The 18,692-nt window shown below is 46.2% G+C and overlaps 1 protein-coding gene across 1 annotated transcript in view; it reads right to left on the bottom strand.

Annotated features, from left to right (window-relative positions):
- CD2AP (CD2 associated protein) overlaps positions 1–18,692 on the bottom strand; it is a 113,824-nt gene that overhangs the window by 17,121 nt on the left and 78,011 nt on the right. Inside the window, exons 5-12 of the mRNA XM_056856843.1 lie at positions 13,484–13,631; positions 12,693–12,793; positions 9,051–9,174; positions 6,747–6,934; positions 5,330–5,438; positions 2,989–3,083; positions 1,842–1,946; positions 528–564 (exon numbers count right to left, since the gene is read on the bottom strand). Coding sequence (XP_056712821.1) covers positions 528–564; positions 1,842–1,946; positions 2,989–3,083; positions 5,330–5,438; positions 6,747–6,934; positions 9,051–9,174; positions 12,693–12,793; positions 13,484–13,631 — 907 coding nt within the window. The remainder of the gene's footprint in view (positions 1–527; positions 565–1,841; positions 1,947–2,988; positions 3,084–5,329; positions 5,439–6,746; positions 6,935–9,050; positions 9,175–12,692; positions 12,794–13,483; positions 13,632–18,692) is intronic.

The following is an 18,692-nucleotide window of genomic DNA, read 5'->3' as shown; positions in this document are numbered from 1 at the left end:
TTATTACAGCTATTATTGAATATATCTGTGTTCATGTGCACACACCTATAGAAAGACAGATATATCTTCATCCATTAGAAATGACAGCACAAACAAACACAAAGGTAAAGGTCTTGTGAAATGCGCACGAAGTAGCAGTAGTAAATGAAATACTCTGATACAATCCAGTAGTAAATGAAATACTCTGATACAATCCAGCAGTTTTGCAAAATCAAACCTGTGTATTATGATTCTATGTACATTGGTTAATGCACACCTGGTGGTTATTCTCTCCTGTCTCGAGCCATGAACTCATGCATGGAAATTCAACACGCTGCATGAGTTGGTATTTCAGTCCCAAATTTTTACTTGTTGCTTAATTTTAACGGTACTGTAAAACCAACTTCAAGTGTTGTTTTAAGCAGAAAGGCGGGACGCAAACAAAGGGAGCTTCCATGTTGCCAATGCTCAAGAAATGCAAACTGGAGTATCTCCCACAACATAGCCACAAGTCAACCTTCCCTCTGATAATCACCTATTTTACATACCTGGACTTTTTACAGGAGGTGGAGGTTTCTTTGGCTTCTGCAAAAAAGGAGAAATTTCAGTAACTCACTCAAATGTTCAACCAGTTGGCAGCAGAATGCAGAATGTTCTACTGAATTAGACAACAAAGATAACACGCTCCTCCCCCTGTGCATACCTAGCGCACCCAGTCACCTGCACATGGGCTACTTTTACCAGCATGAACCGCACTACATGTGGGCTTATGTTCCTGGATGCGTCCAAGGAAGAAGCACATCAAACATACACCACTGTTGAAGCGGTACGGCAGGAAGGAGGGGGGAATAAGAAGAATCAGCCCATCAAATTCCTTATTTAGAGGAAGGCTGTAGCTCAGAAAGAGAGAGAGCATCTGCTTGGCATGCAAAAGGTCCCAGGTTCAATCCTCGGCATCTCCAGTTAAAGAACCTGGCAGGAGGTGATGTGAAAGGCCTCTGCCTGAGACCCTGGAGAGGTGCTAAGTAGGCAATACTGACTATGATGGGTCAAGGGTCTGATTCAGTATACAGTAGCGTTATGTGTTCATTTCTCCCATTCCCCACCACAAGCACTCATTTCCTGACCTTAAAGTACAGCAAGGCAGGATTCACCTGGCAACACCTAAGCATACCATCCATCTCTGACTAAATGGCATTATCGTGGCACTGAAAGCAGCAGACCTGGGTTTTTCTTATTTTACCTTCCCAGCCATTACACTGGGAGACAGCAACTTCTAGAGACACCCAGTTAACTTTACAACTGGGCCAGGCAGGTTTTAAACTCCAGACTCCCTAGCAAAGTCCACCGCCACACTGGTTCTATACTACTTCACACTGCAATGATTACTGCTTATAAAAGAAAGAAACCAAATTCAGAAGTAAAATTCTAAAATCCAGTAGTTTGCATCATTTTATGTTTTTCTATCAGGCTGGTATTAAGTGACTTATTAAAGCTGAAGAGCACGCCCCGTTAGTAAGAGCTAGGACCATGTCACCTTCATCTGGCTGTAGATGTCACTGACTGTCTTACTTTTGCATCTGCCTTGGGGGCAAACTTTATGTAGTTTGGTTCTTGTGGGTTATCCGGGCTGTGTAACAGTGGTCTTGGTATTTTCTTTCCTGACGTTTCGCCAGCAGCTGTGGCAGGCATCTTCAGAGGAGTAACACTAAAGGACAGTGTTGGCGAAACGTCAGGAAAGAAAATACCAAGACCACAGTTACACAGCCCGGATAACCCACAAGAAGCAATGAACTCTGACCGTGAAAGCCTTCGAAAATATTTTATGTAGTTTCTTTAGGCAACAGCAAGCAAGAACTTACGGGGAAGTCTTTATCCAATTCAAAGATCTGAACAGCAAAGTTGTCTGGAAAAACACCTTCTTTCCCATTAAGCTCTCCTTTCCACCATCCTGCCTCTCCAGTATCCTAGAATAAACAGTGGTTAGTTCACTTCAAGCACTGTTGAATTTGCTTGCATTTCAGATAACTGGGATAGAATCTATAAAACAAAACATGTCCTTAACTGACAGAGCTACTCTTTTAGAAACATTAAGAATTCATTCCTTTGGGCAATGAGTTGGAGATAAAAATTCTGAACATCGACACGTTTAGACTACACCCCTGTAGACTACCCAATTTGCCAATGAAGGCCTGAGCTGCATGCCCCAGGCTAGCCCGATCTTGTCAGATCTTGGAAGCTAAGCACGGTCTGCCCCGGTTAGCACTTGGATGGGAGACCATCAAGGAAGTCCAGGGTTGTTACGCAGAGGTAGGCAACGGCAAACCACATCTGTTCATCTCTTGCCTCGAAAACCCCAAGAGGGGGGCCACCATAAATCAGCTGTGGTCTTTTATGCATGGCTGCTTCACTCGCCGTTACCCCTCCGATGGCTTCGGGTCTTCATTTTGATTACGCATGCTGTTTCCGACCGTCGGAGGTCGCCTCGCTCTCCCCCTGCGTTTCCCGCATTTCCAAATCTAGATAAAACAGGTCCCTCAAAACGCGGGGAAATGCAGGGGGAGAACGAGGCGACCTCTGACGGTCGGAAACAGCATGCATAACAAAAACAAACAAACACCTGAAGTCGTCGGAGGGGTGACGGCAAGTGAAAAAGCCATGCATAAAATCATAGAATTATAGTTGGAAGGGACTACCAGGGTCATCCAATCCAACCCCTTGGATAATGCAGGAAATTCACAACTACCTCCCCCACACTCCCCCAGTGACCCCTACTCCATGCCCAGAAGATGGCCAAGATGCCCTCCCTCTCATGAACCGCCTACAGTCATAGAATCAGCATTGCTGAAAGATCTGTGACTTGATGGCACTTTCCACCAACACCTCATTTGCCTATGAAACAGCCACAATGTTCCTGAACTCTAACCCTAAATGCCATTGTACTGGACACCACCCAGAGGTCATTGTTACGACATGCTTCACTTGGTCTCTTTGTCTTCCATACCTTACCTTACTTATTATTTGGATAATATCGCCTTCTTTAAAACTAAGTTCGTCCTCGTTGGCGCCGTCGTAGGCAAACAAGGTCTTGCAATATTCTTTGACTGAAAGGAAGCAACGCAAAAGTCAAGCCAGCTTCAGCTATTCCCAACATGGTTAGCGACAGCATTCAAAAGTCAAGCGTGTGTTATTTACAGAAGAGCTAAATTACTAAAATTTACTTCGTTTACATGGACCTCATCAAACACACTAAATCATGGGGGAGGGGCTGTGGCTCAGTGGTAGAGCCTCTGCTTGGCATGCAGAAGGTCCCAGGTTCAATCCCCAGCATCTCCACTTAAAGGGACAAGGCAAGTAGGTGATGTGAAAGACCTCTGCCTGAGGCCCTGGAGAGCAACTGCTGGTCTGAGTAGACAATATTGACTTGGATGGACCAAGGGTCTGATTCAGTATAAGGCAGCTTTCATGTGTTCACACACTAGTTTTAATAAAATCAGGGAGATGATTGTTTAACATTTGACCCGCTGCTGCTACTGTTTAATGTTCAGTTAGCATTAGGGCACCGGGGGCTGAAGTTGCCAACTCCTGCCTGGGAAATTCCTAGAGATTTGGGGGTGGCGCCCTGGGGATGGCAGGGTTCGGGAGGGATCTCAGCAGGGTCCACTCTGGGATCTCAGAGTTTGGGAGAGATTTCACCCATAGAGTCCACTCTCCAAAGGAGCTATTTCCTCCAGGGGAACTAGTCTCTGTGCTCTGGAGATCAGCTGTAATTCTGGGAGAGGCAATCCTACAGGGGGCTTACACAGACCACAGAAGGGGTATGTTCTCTGCCTAGATGGCAGGAGAAGAGCAAGGATCCGTAGGTGGGAAAGGGGAGCTGCTGCAACCAAGTGGTCACTTAGAAGTTTCCAGAAAATCTGGGAAAGAGAGCGAGACAAGGACCAGGTGGTCAAGCTGATGATGGAAGTGAAAGATTAGCAGCAGTTCTAGGTTATAGACTCATAATCATGGAAGGGTCACCGGGGTCATCTAGCCCAACCCCCTGCACCATGCAGGAAATTCCAAACTACCTCCTCCCCCTAACACCGCCAGTGACCCCTACTCCATGCCCAGATGCCCAAGATGCCCTCCCTCTCATCATCTGCTTAAGGTTATAGAATCGGCATTGCTGACAGATGGCCATCCAGCCTCTGCTTAAAAACCTCCAGGGAAGGAGAGCTCACCACCTCCCGAGGAAGCCTGTTCCGCTGAGGAACCGCTCTAAAGGTTAGAAGATTATAACTGGTAGAAAAGGTTATGCTATCTGCATGATGTGAATTTATAGTACAAACTGATCAGAAAGGCAAAAGAAATTTTTTAACTGCTATACACAAACTTCTGTCACCTATAAACTTTCCCCTCCACCACGGCTGAACTGGTAGATCTGCTGTGATGCTACGGCATGTTTACAAACATTCTAACTTCTGAGAGAAAAGGTCTCAAGCAACACAGAATCTAAGGGGAAATGAAAAGTAGCTTCGGCTGGGGGAAAAAATCCCTACCTGGGCCCTAGGTAGAGGAGAACCTGTGTGCAGCTCAAAGGAAGCAAAAACAGAGGCCAGAGTGCCTGGCAGACAGAGATGGTGAGGCTAGGAGAGGGATGAGAAGGTAAGGGAACTATGGGTTGGGGTCCCAAGCGGAAGCAAGGCTGAAAGAAGGGGAACAAACACAGCAGTGTGAGCTGGTGTAGCGTAACGGCTAAAAGAGCGAGTCGTGACCTAGGACGGGCCTGGGTCGAATCCCACTTATTCATAGACTCATAGAGTTGGGACAACCAGGGTCATCTAGTCCAACCCCCTGCACAATGCAGGAAATTCACAACTACCTCCCCCTGCCACACCCCCAGTGACCCCTACTCCATGCCCAGAAGATGGCCAGAAGATGCCCTCCCTCTCATGATCTGCCTAAGGTCATAGAATCTGCATTGCTGACAGATGACCATCTAGCCTCTGCTTAAAAACCTCTAGGGAAGGAGAGCTCACCACCTCCCGAGGAAGCCTGTTCCACTAGGGAACCACTCTAACAGTTAGAAAGTTCTTGCTAGTGTCTAGACGGACTGTGTACTTTAGGTATGTTCTGTTGGTACATAGCCGGCACAAGGGCCACAGAGCTTCTTTCCTCATCGCCCAAGCACGAATAAGCCAACCCACAAGAGCAGCATCTCTGGAAGCACCTGAGAAAAAGGATGATGAATATGCTAGCAGCTTGTTAATCATTCCAGCCTTAAAACCAAACCCCGTAAAGTCTTCTACCTGATCGGTTTTACACAGAAGTGACAAAGTTAAAATGAAAAAACCAAAAAACATAATACCTTTTTGTTTGGTTTCCGTTTCTGCTTTCGCAACCTCTGTTGCAGTTTCCGACTTTGTTACACTAGGAAACTGGGTAAGCTTTGGTCCAGGTGGATGGCTAGGTAACGGCTACATGAATTTGGGAGAGAAAAGTGAAAATGAGAGTCCGCTGCCGAGAGCTCTGAGTTTCTTCTTCCTTGCATTTTGAGCCGCTTCTGCCCTGGCCAGCTAACCTCTACCTTCCTAATAAAATAATAATAATAATAATAATAATAATAATAATAATAATAATAATAATGCCAATCGCTAAACTTTCAAAGAGCCACAATCAGTATTCTGATTTCAGGAAGGCGCAGCTCTGTTTTTATTCTATAAAATGAAAAAAGAAGAAAGAAACCCTCGCTCAATCCTTCAACAACTGTTCAGGCCTGACAGAACAAGGAGGAGCTCAAGCTAGCAACAGCAATGGTTCCCCAGCAGGAAACCAGTCACCTCCCAAAGAGAACATCACAGCGCTAAAAGCGATATCTTTAAAGACAAGCTTGTGGGTTTATGCGAACTGCAGTGACTTTCCGCACCTGCTACTTGGGCTTCTGTGCAGATTTTTTGTAACTGTGTCTTTAAGAATGCACTCAACAGAGCTGAGAGCATGAATGCTGATTAGTTTCTCTAATTAAGTTCTAAGCTGCAGTACGGCAGTCCAAGCTCTGTTGACAACCTGAGTTCGATCCCAACAGAAGTCGGTTTCAGGTAGCCGGCTCAAGGTTGACTCAGCCTTCCATCCTTCCGAGGTTGGTAAAACGAGTACCCAGCTTGGTGGGGGTAAAGTGTAGATGGCTGGGGAAGGCGCTGGCAAACCACCCCATAAACAAAACTCTGCCTAGTAAACGTCAGGATGTGACGTCACCCCATGGGTCAGGAATGACCCGGTGCTTGCACAGGGGACCTTTACCTTTTTTCTTTTTTTTTAGAGCACATTACTATACACAAAATGATATCGTTGAGGGGCACCCGCCTGTGAAGACTCTTACAGCAAAAGAGGATTTGGGGGCCATCTTCTATTAGTGGTTTTAGTGATAAATTTTAATGCTCGTTTTATGATTAGTATTAGTATTGTGTTATTATGTGATTGCCGGTTTTTAAATTGACGTTACCCGCCTTGAGCCGGCTTGCTGGGGAGGGCAGGCTACAATCATGAAAGTAAGTAAGTAAGTAGGTAAGTAGGTAAGTAGGTAAGTAAGTAAATAAATATCAGGCTTATCCAAAGAAAGCAGCAGGATCACCCAGTGAAAGAAAGACCACATGAGAACAAAGAGAAATGCACAATGAGATACTTCATTTTCTATCTTTTATTCTGGAGTTCGTAGGGCTTTGGCAAATATGGCATTGCCACAAATACGGCAACAGATTCCACAGCAGGCTGGCCGGCTGCGGTACCTTATCTTGCTTCTTCTCTTCTGAATCGTTGCTGGACAATCTGGTCTTCAGTTTCACCGAACCTTCCTTGAAAATGTCTCCGAATCCAACCCCTCGGATTTTCTTTGGCTGCGCTATCTGTGCGTTTCCAGACTCATTCCCGTTTCCCGGTGACGCGACAGGCGAGACGGAGCCAGCAAAAACAGCCTCTGGAAAGTTGTTATGGGGGGGGGGGGAGAAAAATACAGAAATGAATGCCTCTTTAGGAAAGCTGCTCCCAGACTTTGCCAACTATAGCTGAGTCCTGACATCACAGCCTGCTTTGGGCTCACGGCCCTTCTTCCCTTCACACACACTACTTCCCTCCCACTCTTCCCGATTTGTGGTAATCATCGTTTGCTGTGATGTCCCAAACTGGGCAAACTACGGATATAACAAACCACAGCTGAAAAACCACTTAAAATCACGATTTATTATTCTGGTTTGGAGAAGGATTGCAGTTGGCCGCAACCACAGCCTGAACGTTGCGGCACAGCTATAGCCCCTGCAAACCAAGCAATATGGGGCAGGAGTTGTAGCGAAGGAAGGAGGGAAGGAAGGAGGGAGGGAAGGAGAAGAAGAGTTGGCAGCATCAACAGTCAGAGTATAAAACAACATAAAACACGAAGCAGCTTAAAATGAGTTCTAGGAAGAGTTGGTTTTTGTGCCATTCTCTAGCACTTAAGAAAGACTCAAACTGGTTTACAACCTTCCCTTCCCCTCCCCACAACAGACACCCTGTGAGGTAGGTGGGGTGAGAGAGCTCTAAGAGAACTGTGAGTAGCCCAAGGTCACCCAGCTGGCATCATGTGTAGGAGTGGGGAAACCAACCTGGTTCACCAGATTAATGTTCATCGCTCATGTGAAAGAGTGAGGAATGAAACTCGGTTCTCCAAACCACCACTCTTAACCACTATACCACGCTGGAAGAAAGGGAGGAAGGGAGGGAGGAAGGGGGGCCACGAGCCCACAGCATGTATGCGGGACACACCGTGGCACATTCTTGGTGACAAGAAAGTTTCTGGGTTCAAGTGCTCTATCGGTAGCACTAGCAGCTTATCAAAAGTTTGAACAGGAACAGTCTCAGTTGTTTCGTAACAATTTGCTCCCGGTCTTCCACCACACCTTGGACAGGATACGATTCCACTTTCCAGGTGTAAACATAATGCAATCTCATCATCGCTTTCACTTCCATCACGGTCACTAAACCCATTAGCAAAGTCCTGACACATTCAAAAAATGGAATTTCAAAGTTACAAAATGACCCAGGTGCCCATCTTTGTAAACAGCCCATAGCTCTCCTCTTTGCTTGTGTACTCAGAATGTCACTGTGCTCAACAACTGGAAGAATCCCATATTATTATAGCCTTATTCATCAAAATCACATTCCCCTAACTTTTGGGCAAGGGAGGGAAGGGTGGTTTGGTATAGCCCAATCTTGTCAGAGCTTGGAAGCTAAGCACGGTCGGTACTTGGATGGAGGACCACCAGGAAGCCTCTGCAAAGGAAGCCAATGGCAAACCATCTCCGCTTCTCACTTGCCTTGAAAGCCCCTTGCCGTAAGTCAGTTGTGGACACACACAAAGCTGCTTTAAACTGAATCAGACCACTCAGTCCATCGAAGTCAGCATCGCCTACTCAGACCGGCAGCGGCTCTCCAGGGTCTCAGACGGAGGTCTTTCACATCACCTACTTGCCTGGTCCCTTTAACTGGAGATGCCAGGGATTGAACCTGGGACTTTCTACACACAAACAGAGGCTCTTCCACTGAGCCACAGCCCCTCCCTGACTTGACTGTACCGTACGTAACTCTCTGGTAGTATCAGGCAAATCATGCAAGTGAATGAGGTCAGGAAGGATCAAGGAATGACAAAATTAGTTTTGAATCCTTCAAATAGTTAAATAGCTGCTCAGCACTTAGCAAACAAGTTACTGCAGTGAACCCATATGTTTACGGCTTAAGGTCGCCAACCTCCAGGCGGTAGCTGGAGATCCCCCACTATCACAACAGATCTCCAGGCGACAGAGATCAGTTCACCTGGAGAAAATGGCCGCTTTGGAAGGTGAGATCTATGGCATTGTAATGCATTGGAGTCCCTCCCCTGCCCAAACCCTGCCCTCCTCAAGCTCCACCTCCAAAATCTCCAGGTATTTCCTAACCCAGAGCTGGCAAGCTGATTACAGCTAAGCACCCGTCATATTACTGACTGCTGGCAAATACTGAAATGCAACCCCCTCCACTAGTCTGCCCATAGGGTGATGGTTTATGACCACAGCACACAATACCGGCATCGTCGGAGCAGGCTTCTTGGGCATCTCCGTCATCTGATACTTCTAGCTCTTTCACAAAGTTTGAAGGAAACAGGCCTGCTTTTCCGTTCAGCGTTCCGCTCCACCAGCCTTCTTCCACCTACAGAGACAGGGAGGATCTCGCATTACCAACACCGCAATTTGGAGCGAAGCCCACACAGCTTTCGCAATACACCGTCTAGAAACGTGGTAGGCTACAAGAGAAATTCAGAGGAACGCTAAATGTGACGGCACAATGGTAGCAGTGGAGATCGAGAAAAACAACAAGGAGTATCTTGGGAATGATTAGTCTGGAGAAGAGGAGCAGTGGTCTGAACAGTATAAGGCAGCTTCATGCGTTCATAGCGTTTGGCTGCATAACTACCGGAGAGCCAGTGTGGTGCAGTGGTTAAGAGCGGTGGTTTGGAGGGATGGACTCATCTGGTGAACCGGGTTTAATTCCCCACTCCTCCACATGAGCAGCGGACACTAATCTGGAGAATCGGGTTTGATTCCCCACTCCTCCACATGAGGAGTGACCTTGGGCTACTCACAGTTCTATTAAGAACTCTCTCAGCCTCACCTACCTCGCAGGGTGTCTGTTGTGGGGAGAGGAAGGGAAGGCGATTGTAAGCAGATTTGATTCTTCCTTAATTGGTAGAGAAAGTTGGCATGTAAAAACCAACTCTTATTTTTCTACACTTGAAAGTTCACCAGCATGCTTTTCAGGTTTTTTGCCTTCTTCTGGGCATAGAACAGGGGTCACTGGGGGAGATGGGAGGATGAGGTAGTTGTGAATTTCCTGCATTGCACAGGGGGTTGGACTAGATGACCCCTGAGATCCCTTCCAGCTCTTACGTTTCTGTTACTCAGTCAATTCCACTCATTTATTGAAACAGGCTACAGATTACGAAAGCCCCCAATAAACCGGTCAGCTGAAGACACCGCAGCCACTTCTCCTGTCTTTTAATTCAGCTTCCTTATTGTTTTGCAACATCCAGACAACCGTTTATGTTCAAACTACACCACCCAGCTCTGCTTCTTTATTAGAACACTCTGGATATCTCCAACAGCAGATATCCTCTTTCAGAATATTCCATTCACCTAATCTTACAATATTTATATCAGCATAAAACAGTAGCCACAAGAGGGAGTTCACCGCCTTAGGCAATATATTATGTTCACAGGAAAAGCGGCACGAACACAAGCACAGACCGTGAATGCTGCAAAGTGATTAGAATTATTCTGTCCTTCAGACCTGCAGCTCTTTGCAAAACAAAAAATGAATGGTGCCAACACAGTTTGTAATTAGTGGGTTTGGTTGACAAACATTGGAAGCTCAAAGTGCTCACCTACAATCTGAGGCAAGCGCTGCAGCCCTGGGAGGTGTTCTGTGCCTTGCACCATCATCTAAGCCAGACAAAAACGCCCTTCCCACTTCCTGGTCTTGTGGGTGATGGAAGCAGGGAAGTCTTTTATGCATGGGAGTGCTACCTGGGATTCGATGCTCTTTTGACCCACACTATTCTGTTGCAAATCCTAAAAATGCTATGCGCTGGCAAAAAACAGGAAGCGTCTGAGTCCCCGCCCCTTGAAAACTATCTTCTGGGCATGGAGTAGGGGTCACTGGGGGTGTGAGGGGGAGGTAGTTGTGAATTTCCTGCATTGTGCAGGGGGTTGGACTAGATGACCCTGGTGGTCCCTTCCAACTCTAGGATTCTGTGATTCTAAATCATTGTACCTGCAGGACCGCCTCTCCTGGTATGCCCCCCAAGGAGCTCCACCAACAGTAATTTGCTGGTGGTCCCCGGCCCAAAGAATGAGTGGCTGTCCTCAACAAGGGCCAGGGTTTTTTGGCTCTGGCCCTAGCCTGGTGGAATAGTCTTCCTGGTGACATCAGGGCCCTGCGGGATCTTAAGGAGCTCCGCAGGGCCTGTAAAACGGAACTATTCTGCCAGGCCTATAACTGACGGCAGCCACGAGAGGATCCAACATTACTGGCCTCCCCATCCTCCCCCCCCTACTCTTGACATCTGTGGGGGGCGGACCTGCTGAAATCCAGTTTCATGGTGACATCTGCGTTATTTTGAAGGCCACCTGTTCATGGTTGATATTACGGGGTTTTATTGATGTTGCTGAGGTTTTATTGATGTTTGATGGTGTTATGTATTTTAGAGGTTGTTACCCATGACGTCACCCCATGGGTCAGGAATGACTCAGTGCTTGCACCGGGGACCTTTACCTTTTTTACCTACCCACTCTAAGCCTGGCTTGCCAGGAATGAGGGCAGGCTATACGTTTGAAAAACAAATAAAACAAATAAATAAAACACTGCTTTGTAATTGGCTGTAGAGCTTACTGTGGGGGGAAACGTCCAGTTCCCCTCTCCCCCTGGTGGAAACCCAAGTGCCACTTTAAAAACCATTTCACAAAACGAAGCTTTTTAAAAGGAATTGGGGGGGGGGGAGAAACCCAAGTGTCGTTTTAAAAGCCATTTTTATGTGAGACAAATGTCTGCTCAGAAGGAAATAACCAGTAAAAACCTGGAAGCATCTGAGTCCCCACCCCTTGAAAATGCCACTTTGTAATAGGCTGTACTGCTTACTGTGAGAAAAACATCATACAGCCCAGCTCCCCTGTCCCATGCTTTGGCTTATATGGGGATGAGGACGATTTGTCCCGGGCTGATCTCAGGGGAAATAGAAGAATCGGTTTTAATAGGATTGGGAAGACCTGGACATCGCGAGAGCTGGGCGCAAGGTCATCTCTAAGGGACGGAAAACTCATTCATAACCCCAACGAAAAACCAAGTCGGACCAGTGAAGAAAGTAGATCACAGTGCCCATGCATAAAAGACCCTTGCCCGTCAGCACTGTCCCAGGGGTTAGGAATCCAGGGTAAGAGTCTTCTGGAGCCCTGGAACATATCTGTTCCCAGGTGTCCCATGCCTATAGAATCGTAAAGGGACCACCAAGGTCATCTAGTCCAACCCCCTGCACAATGCAGGAAATTCACAACTACCTCCCCCTCACACCCCCAGTGACCCCTACTCCATGCCCAGAAGATGGCCGAGATGCCCTCCCTCTCATGATCTGCCTAAGGTCATAGAATCAGCATTGCTGACAGATGGCCATCTAGCCTCTGCTTAAAAACCTCCAGAGAAGGAGAGCTCACCACATCCTGAGGAAGCCTGTTCCACTGAAGAACCACTCTAACTGTTAGAAAATTCTTCCTAATGTCTAGGTGGAAACTCTTTTGATTTAATTTTTCAATCCGTTGGTTCTGGACCGACCTTCTTGTGAGATAGGTGAGGCTGAGAGAGTCTGGGGAAAACAGTGACTGGCCCAAGGTCACCCAGCAGGCTTTGCATGCAGGAGTGGGGGAATTGAACCTGGTAAATCAAGCAGGGGGGTCACCCAGCCCTAAAAAAAGAATCAGTTGTGACCATTTATTTTATAATTCTTCTGCAGCTACCAAGCATATAAACATGTAGTTTCACAGCTTTTCCCCCTAATGCTAAATCAGACATACAAATCATCGAATTTTAGTGATTTGAGAGGTCAGAAAACTGTATTTTATCTCTTGTTTTTTCTGCGTGAATTTTAATTTTAGACATGCACATGTGTAAAAATGGCTTACCTCTTCATTAATGTCTATAACATCTCCCAGTTTCAGCTCCAACTCATCCTCGTTTTGAGGAGTGTACTCAAACATAACTTTACACTGCCGCTTTTTCGATCCTGTTAAAAAGTGAGAAGCGCGTCAGTACAAAGGAACCAAAACAAATCAGCAGACGGTAAATACTGTGAAAGTCACTTTACATTTTCGTGAAAACCTGTTAGGGCAGATTCCGCAGTGAAATCTCGGTTCTTCCCCCAGCCCCTTCTGACTGCTCTTTGGATCAAGATCCAATCTACAGGAAGCATGATGAAGAGCCAGAAATGGGTCTACATCTTCTGGTGTTTTTATTTTCTTCCTAATGCCCACCAAGGTATGCTGTAAAATTCAAAACCTTTTAAAAAATGGGGGTGGGGGTAAATTTCTCCCCCAAACATAGGAAGTGTCTTTACTCTCGCACCCTTTCTGTTGCCCACCAAGTATTTTTAGGTAGTGTTTTTGCCCTGCAAGGCTTCTGATTGGCTGTGCAGATTTTATTTTGAATGTTGCTTTGGCAGCAGCTGCCATCACAGCACAGGGATCTGCACTGTGTGACTGAAGTTAAGCTGCGGCAGCCATTTTGTGGCTGGCTCCGCCTCCTGCGGCAGCCATTTTGCGGCTGCGCCCACCATGCTGAGCCAGAGTTCTAAATGTACCCAACAGGCTCAACAAGGTTGGGGGACCCCTGCTGTAAGAAACAGCCTTTGACTCCTAGGACCCAAGTGAAGGGATGACAACGGAGTGTTTTCGCTACCGAGGAAAACGCTACGTACTCTTCTTGAAGCCTTTGGAATGGGGTTGGAAGGCTCCTGCTGGAAGTCCATAGGTACTCATCCGCTGAACGAGGCTGGCGACATTTCCATGCCTCTCCCTCTTGACTGGCAGGCTCTCGTCTTTAGTTTCTGGCTCCTTCTTCACCTCCTGAAAAATATTTTTTTTTATCAAAAAGGATTTAATCCTGGTCATGCTACAAAATTGGTATGCCATTAAAAAAGTTTGGGGGAACAATGACCAGTCACAGAAAAGCCACAGCAAACCAGCGGTTATATTTCACACAGAGAATCATAGAATTGGAAGGCACCACCAGGGTCATCAAGTCCAACCCCCTGCACAATGCAGGAAATTCACAACTATCTCCCCCCCCCTCCACCCCTAGTGACCAGAATATGGCCAAGATGCCCTCCCTCTCATCATGGATGAAACAGTACTTGCCAACACCTAGACACAGGATAGTCAACTCAAGCATTTCCTGCAAATTGCATTTATGACTCAAAGTAAGAAATTCCACATGGAAATTGCAGAAATTGCTCAAGGTTGGGTCTCAAAGCTTACAAGCAGCCAGAGCGACTGATGTGGTATGAATAGGATACGGGCATGCTACCCAAATCTTTCCCAAAGGCAAATGCTTTCATTTGGTATGAACACTTCCGAGATATCCACAAGAGAAGCTCTACGTAAAATGCAATAAAACTAGAGAAGTACTCCTCTACTGATCTCCAACGCCAAACCACCCACCCAAGCTACTAAAGCTATCTGTCACATAACCAAGCTAGAAACTGAACTGGAAAAGGGCCAAGGAAGGCATCCAAAAATGTTCGCCACACATTCTATCACTTTTCCTAAAAAGGAAGATTGACCAAGTTCTCCTGCCTTTGTTAAAATATAGAGTCAGACAGTATCGTTCCTCAGCATTTGAAGGAACCTACCCTCGTTCAAAGAGACATTAACACGCATAGTCAGAAATTCATCAGGCTCACAAATGGCTGACCTTCAACAGCCATGCCAGACGCACGTTCAGTTTGCATATGGTGGCTTCCATAACCTCGAAGGAGAGCAGATCGAATTCATCCAAGGGACTATGAGAAGGAGTTGCTTCTGATATTAAACACTTACATTTTTCAATAAACAAAGGAGCAATTGTCCAACAAAGTAATGGCTGAGGGAGACTGTCAATAGCCCCTTGGAACCCTTATTCTACATTCTTAAATAGGGCATCAAAACAGCATCCTTCATATTCTCCCATAACTTCCTATAGAGAATTCCAAAATCTTTTAGGAGCTGTGTAGTTGAAGCCTGAACTCTCCCTGGAAGCTAAAACAACTAAATTCAGGATATCATAGTTTGGTCACACTATGGGAAGACCAGAGTCACTGGAAAAGACAATCATGCTAGGAAACATTGAAGGCAGTAGGAAAAGAAGAAGATCCAACATGAGATGGATTGACTTGAAGGGCTGTCATATAGAGGATGGTGCCAAGCTGTTTTCTGTTGCCCCAGAAGGTCAGACCAGAACCAACGGTTGAAATTAAATTAAAAGAGTTTCCAGCTAAACAACAGGAAGAACTTTCTAACAGTTAAAGTGGTTCCTCAGTGGAACAGGCTTCCTCAGGAGGTGGTAAGCTCTCCTTCCCTGGAGGTTTTTAAGAAGAGGCTAGATGGCCATCTGTCAGCAATGCTGATTCTATGACCTTGGGCAGATCATGAGAGGGAGGGCATCTTGGCCATCTTCTGGGCATGGAGTATGGGTCACTGGGTGTGTGTGTGGTGGGGGGTTGGACTAGATGACCCTGGTGGTCCCTTCCAACTCTATGATTCTATGACTATAAAGGAAGCCATCTGAGCAAGGCCGTTAACAACAGGATGTTTTGGAGGACATTGATTCATAGGGTCGCCATGGTGGCACTTAATACACACACACACACACACACACAGTTCTCCAGAGGCAAACTATCCTAGCTGGTCCCTCAGCCTTAACCACCTCTTAGCATATGCAAAGATCTTTAGACTAGTACCAAAATCTGCATGCAGGCTGCCAACATATGCAAATTTCAACTGCAGCATCTAAGAAAGGCATAACTATATATACTGAGACAGATACAGGTCTTTTCCTACAGCACCAATGCAAATGAGCTAATTTACTAACATGTTACTGGGTCCAGATGTTAAGGGATGTTAAAGAATCCATGATTGAAATGGCTGAACTCTAAGCAGTAATGTGCAATTTGTGAGGAAAGGGCTGGAAAGTAACCATTGTTATCATCTGTAGTTGTTTTTTAAAGGATGATAAAGAAGAGTTGGTTTTTATATACCGACTTATTTTCTCTACCACTTAAGGAAGAATCAAACCGACTTACAATCACCTTCCCTTTCCCACTCCACATCAGACACCCTGTGAGGTAGGTGAGGCTTAGAGAGTTGTGACTAGCCCAAGGTCACCCAGCTGGCTTCATGTGAAGTGGGGGGGGGGAAACAAATCCAGTTCACCAATCTTAGCCTCCCCCGCTCATGTGGAGGAGTGGGGAATCAGGTTCTCCAGATCAGACTCCCCCACTCCAAACCACTGCTCTTAACCACTACACCATGCTGTCTCTCCAAGGGGAATTCAGGAAGTTACAAGCCATGCCTCAACATCTAACCTCTGTTCCAAGTAAACTGGTGAAAACCATGAAGAGAGACAGAAATATTAAACATACAGAAGAACAAGATTTGCCGAGGAAGCGTCACAAAGGCATTTGCAGAGTCCTGCTTCGTTAACCTTTTGGAGTTCTTCAGTAAGCCTGTAGATAAGGGTGATTCAGTAGGCATTATATACTCGGACTTCTATACAAGTTTTTGATAAAGGACATGACAAGAAAAGTACTAAAGTTTCAAATCTGCCAGTGCCTTCCTCTGTAGAGCGACCCTGGTATTCTTTGGTGGTCTCTCATCCAAGTACTAATCAGGGCCGACCCTGCTTAGCTCACAAGATCTGACGAGATCAGGCTAACCTTGGCCATCCAGTACTAGCTAACAGGAAATTCATGCCTTTAAGTCATTAGGTAGTATTACTCAGTTTGACTTCTAATGACTGTTTACCTAGTGCAACCTTAAATATATTAATCACCGTCAAAGTATAAACAGAGTCAAACTAGAACAAAAATAGTGCAATCGAAGCCACTGGAAATCTAAATTTCCACAAGCGTTCAAACATCTTATCGTACATTAAATCAAGGCACTTGGCCCATTCAATGATACAAGGTGCAGAAAAGAACAACCAAAATGATCAGGGGACTAGAGCAACTGCCCTGTGAGGAGCAGTTAAAACGCTTAGGGCTGTTTAGCTTGGAAAGAAGGCAGTTCAGGGGAGGCATGATAGAGGGCTATAAAATTATGCAGAGAGTGGAGATAGTGGTCAGGGAGAAGCTTGTCTCCCTCTCTCATAATACTAGAACACGGGGTCATCTGCTGAAGCTGGAGGGTGAGAGATTCAAAACAGATAAAAGGAAATATATCTTTACACAACGCATAGTTAAATTGTGGAACTCCCTGCCCCAGGATGTGGTGATGGCCGCCAACTTGGAAGGCTTTAAGAGGGGAGTGCCATGTTCATGGAAGAGAGTATTCATGGCTCCTAGTCAAAATGGATACTAGTCAAGAGGCACACCTATTCTCTCCAGGACCAGAGGAGCACGCCGAATATATTAGGGGCTGTGGAACACAGGCAGGACAGTGCTGCTGCAGTTGTCTTGTTTGTGGGCTTCCTAGAGGCACCTGGTTGGCCCCTGTGCGAACGGACTGCTGGGCCTTGGTCTGATCCAGCATGGCTTTTCATATGTTCTTAAGTTGTGTGTGTGCGTGCCATGAAGCCACAGCTGGTTTATGGCGACCCCGTAGGGTTTTCAAGGCAAGAGACATTCAGAGGTGGTTTGCCACTGCCTGCGAGTGTGGGCTGAGAGAGTCCTGAGAGAACTGTGACTGACCCAAGGTCACCCAACAAGCTTTGTGTGGAGGAACAGGGAATCGAACCCGGTTCTCCAGATTAGAGTCTGCCTCTCTTAACCACTACGCCACGCTGGCTCTCAAAGTTACGATCAACTAAAAGAAGATCTGACAGGCAGCTTGTTTGACAATCTGGCTCGGATATGGTGTGCCGGGCACGTGAAGGGAAACACTGACGGAGAAGCTGAGCAATGTGATGAACTAATCTTAACAGTAGCAGTTTTTTCCAACAGAGTGCTCACACCAAGGTAAAGTTCAAGCCAAATTCCCTTGGAATATATTTCCTAACTGCAATGCCATTTTAATTTGTTATTGGGGGGGGGGGGGTTACCTTCTCTAGTACTTATCTGAGTTATTAACCAATAATTTCTCTTACCCAGAATTTCCATTTGATGGTATATCATGTCAGGTCTCAAACTTTCAACTGCTTTCCATTGTACCAGAAAATAACCAATTTTACACAGCCATGACAATCAAATGCAAGTCATAGATTTAAAACATCTTTTTCAAAATGTGTCCGCGTAGGAAGACACGCAGGCTGTTAGCAGGGGAAATACAAACTCCTCTTTGGCCTTCTTTTCTCCCCAGACAAGATTTTACACCACACCCAACAGCTACAGACTTTCCCATTTCTCTTGTTTATGAAAGCCAGAACGGAGAGAAAAAGACTTAACCCCCCCCCCCCCAACTGCCACATCTTGGTTGTCATAAAATATGAACTGATGCTAGCAGTGATTCTGGGCAGGCTTGCACAAGTTCACCGGTTTGGGAGTGGGGTCACACCTTGCATTTGGTCCAGACTGGAGACAATTAAACCTGGAAAGTAATAACTCCCATACCCCAACCTATACAAGTTCACCATGGCAAAAAATAAAAGCCTCCTTCGAAAGAATCCCATTGTTTCCTTGACCAAACAAGAGTCTCAGGACAATGACAACGCTGCTCTCAGTTCAACCGGAACCGGAACCGTCGGACAATAACAACAGTATTCAAACTCTTGAATTGGCCATCAAGGAATCATAGAATCACAGAGTTGGAAGGGACCACCAGGGTCATCTAGTCCCCCTGCACAATGCAGCAAATTCCCAACTACCTCCCCCACTCACACCCCCAGTGATCGATACTCCATGCCCAGAAGATGGCCAAGGTGCCCTCCCTCTCATGAACTGCCTAAGGTCATAGAATCAGCATTGCTGACAGATGGCCATCTAGCCTCTGCTTAAA

The sequence above is a fragment of the Euleptes europaea genome, chromosome 10 (genome assembly GCF_029931775.1).
Source record: "Euleptes europaea isolate rEulEur1 chromosome 10, rEulEur1.hap1, whole genome shotgun sequence".
Lineage (NCBI taxonomy): Eukaryota > Metazoa > Chordata > Lepidosauria > Squamata > Sphaerodactylidae > Euleptes > Euleptes europaea.
This window is presented reverse-complemented; position numbering and strand designations above follow the sequence as displayed.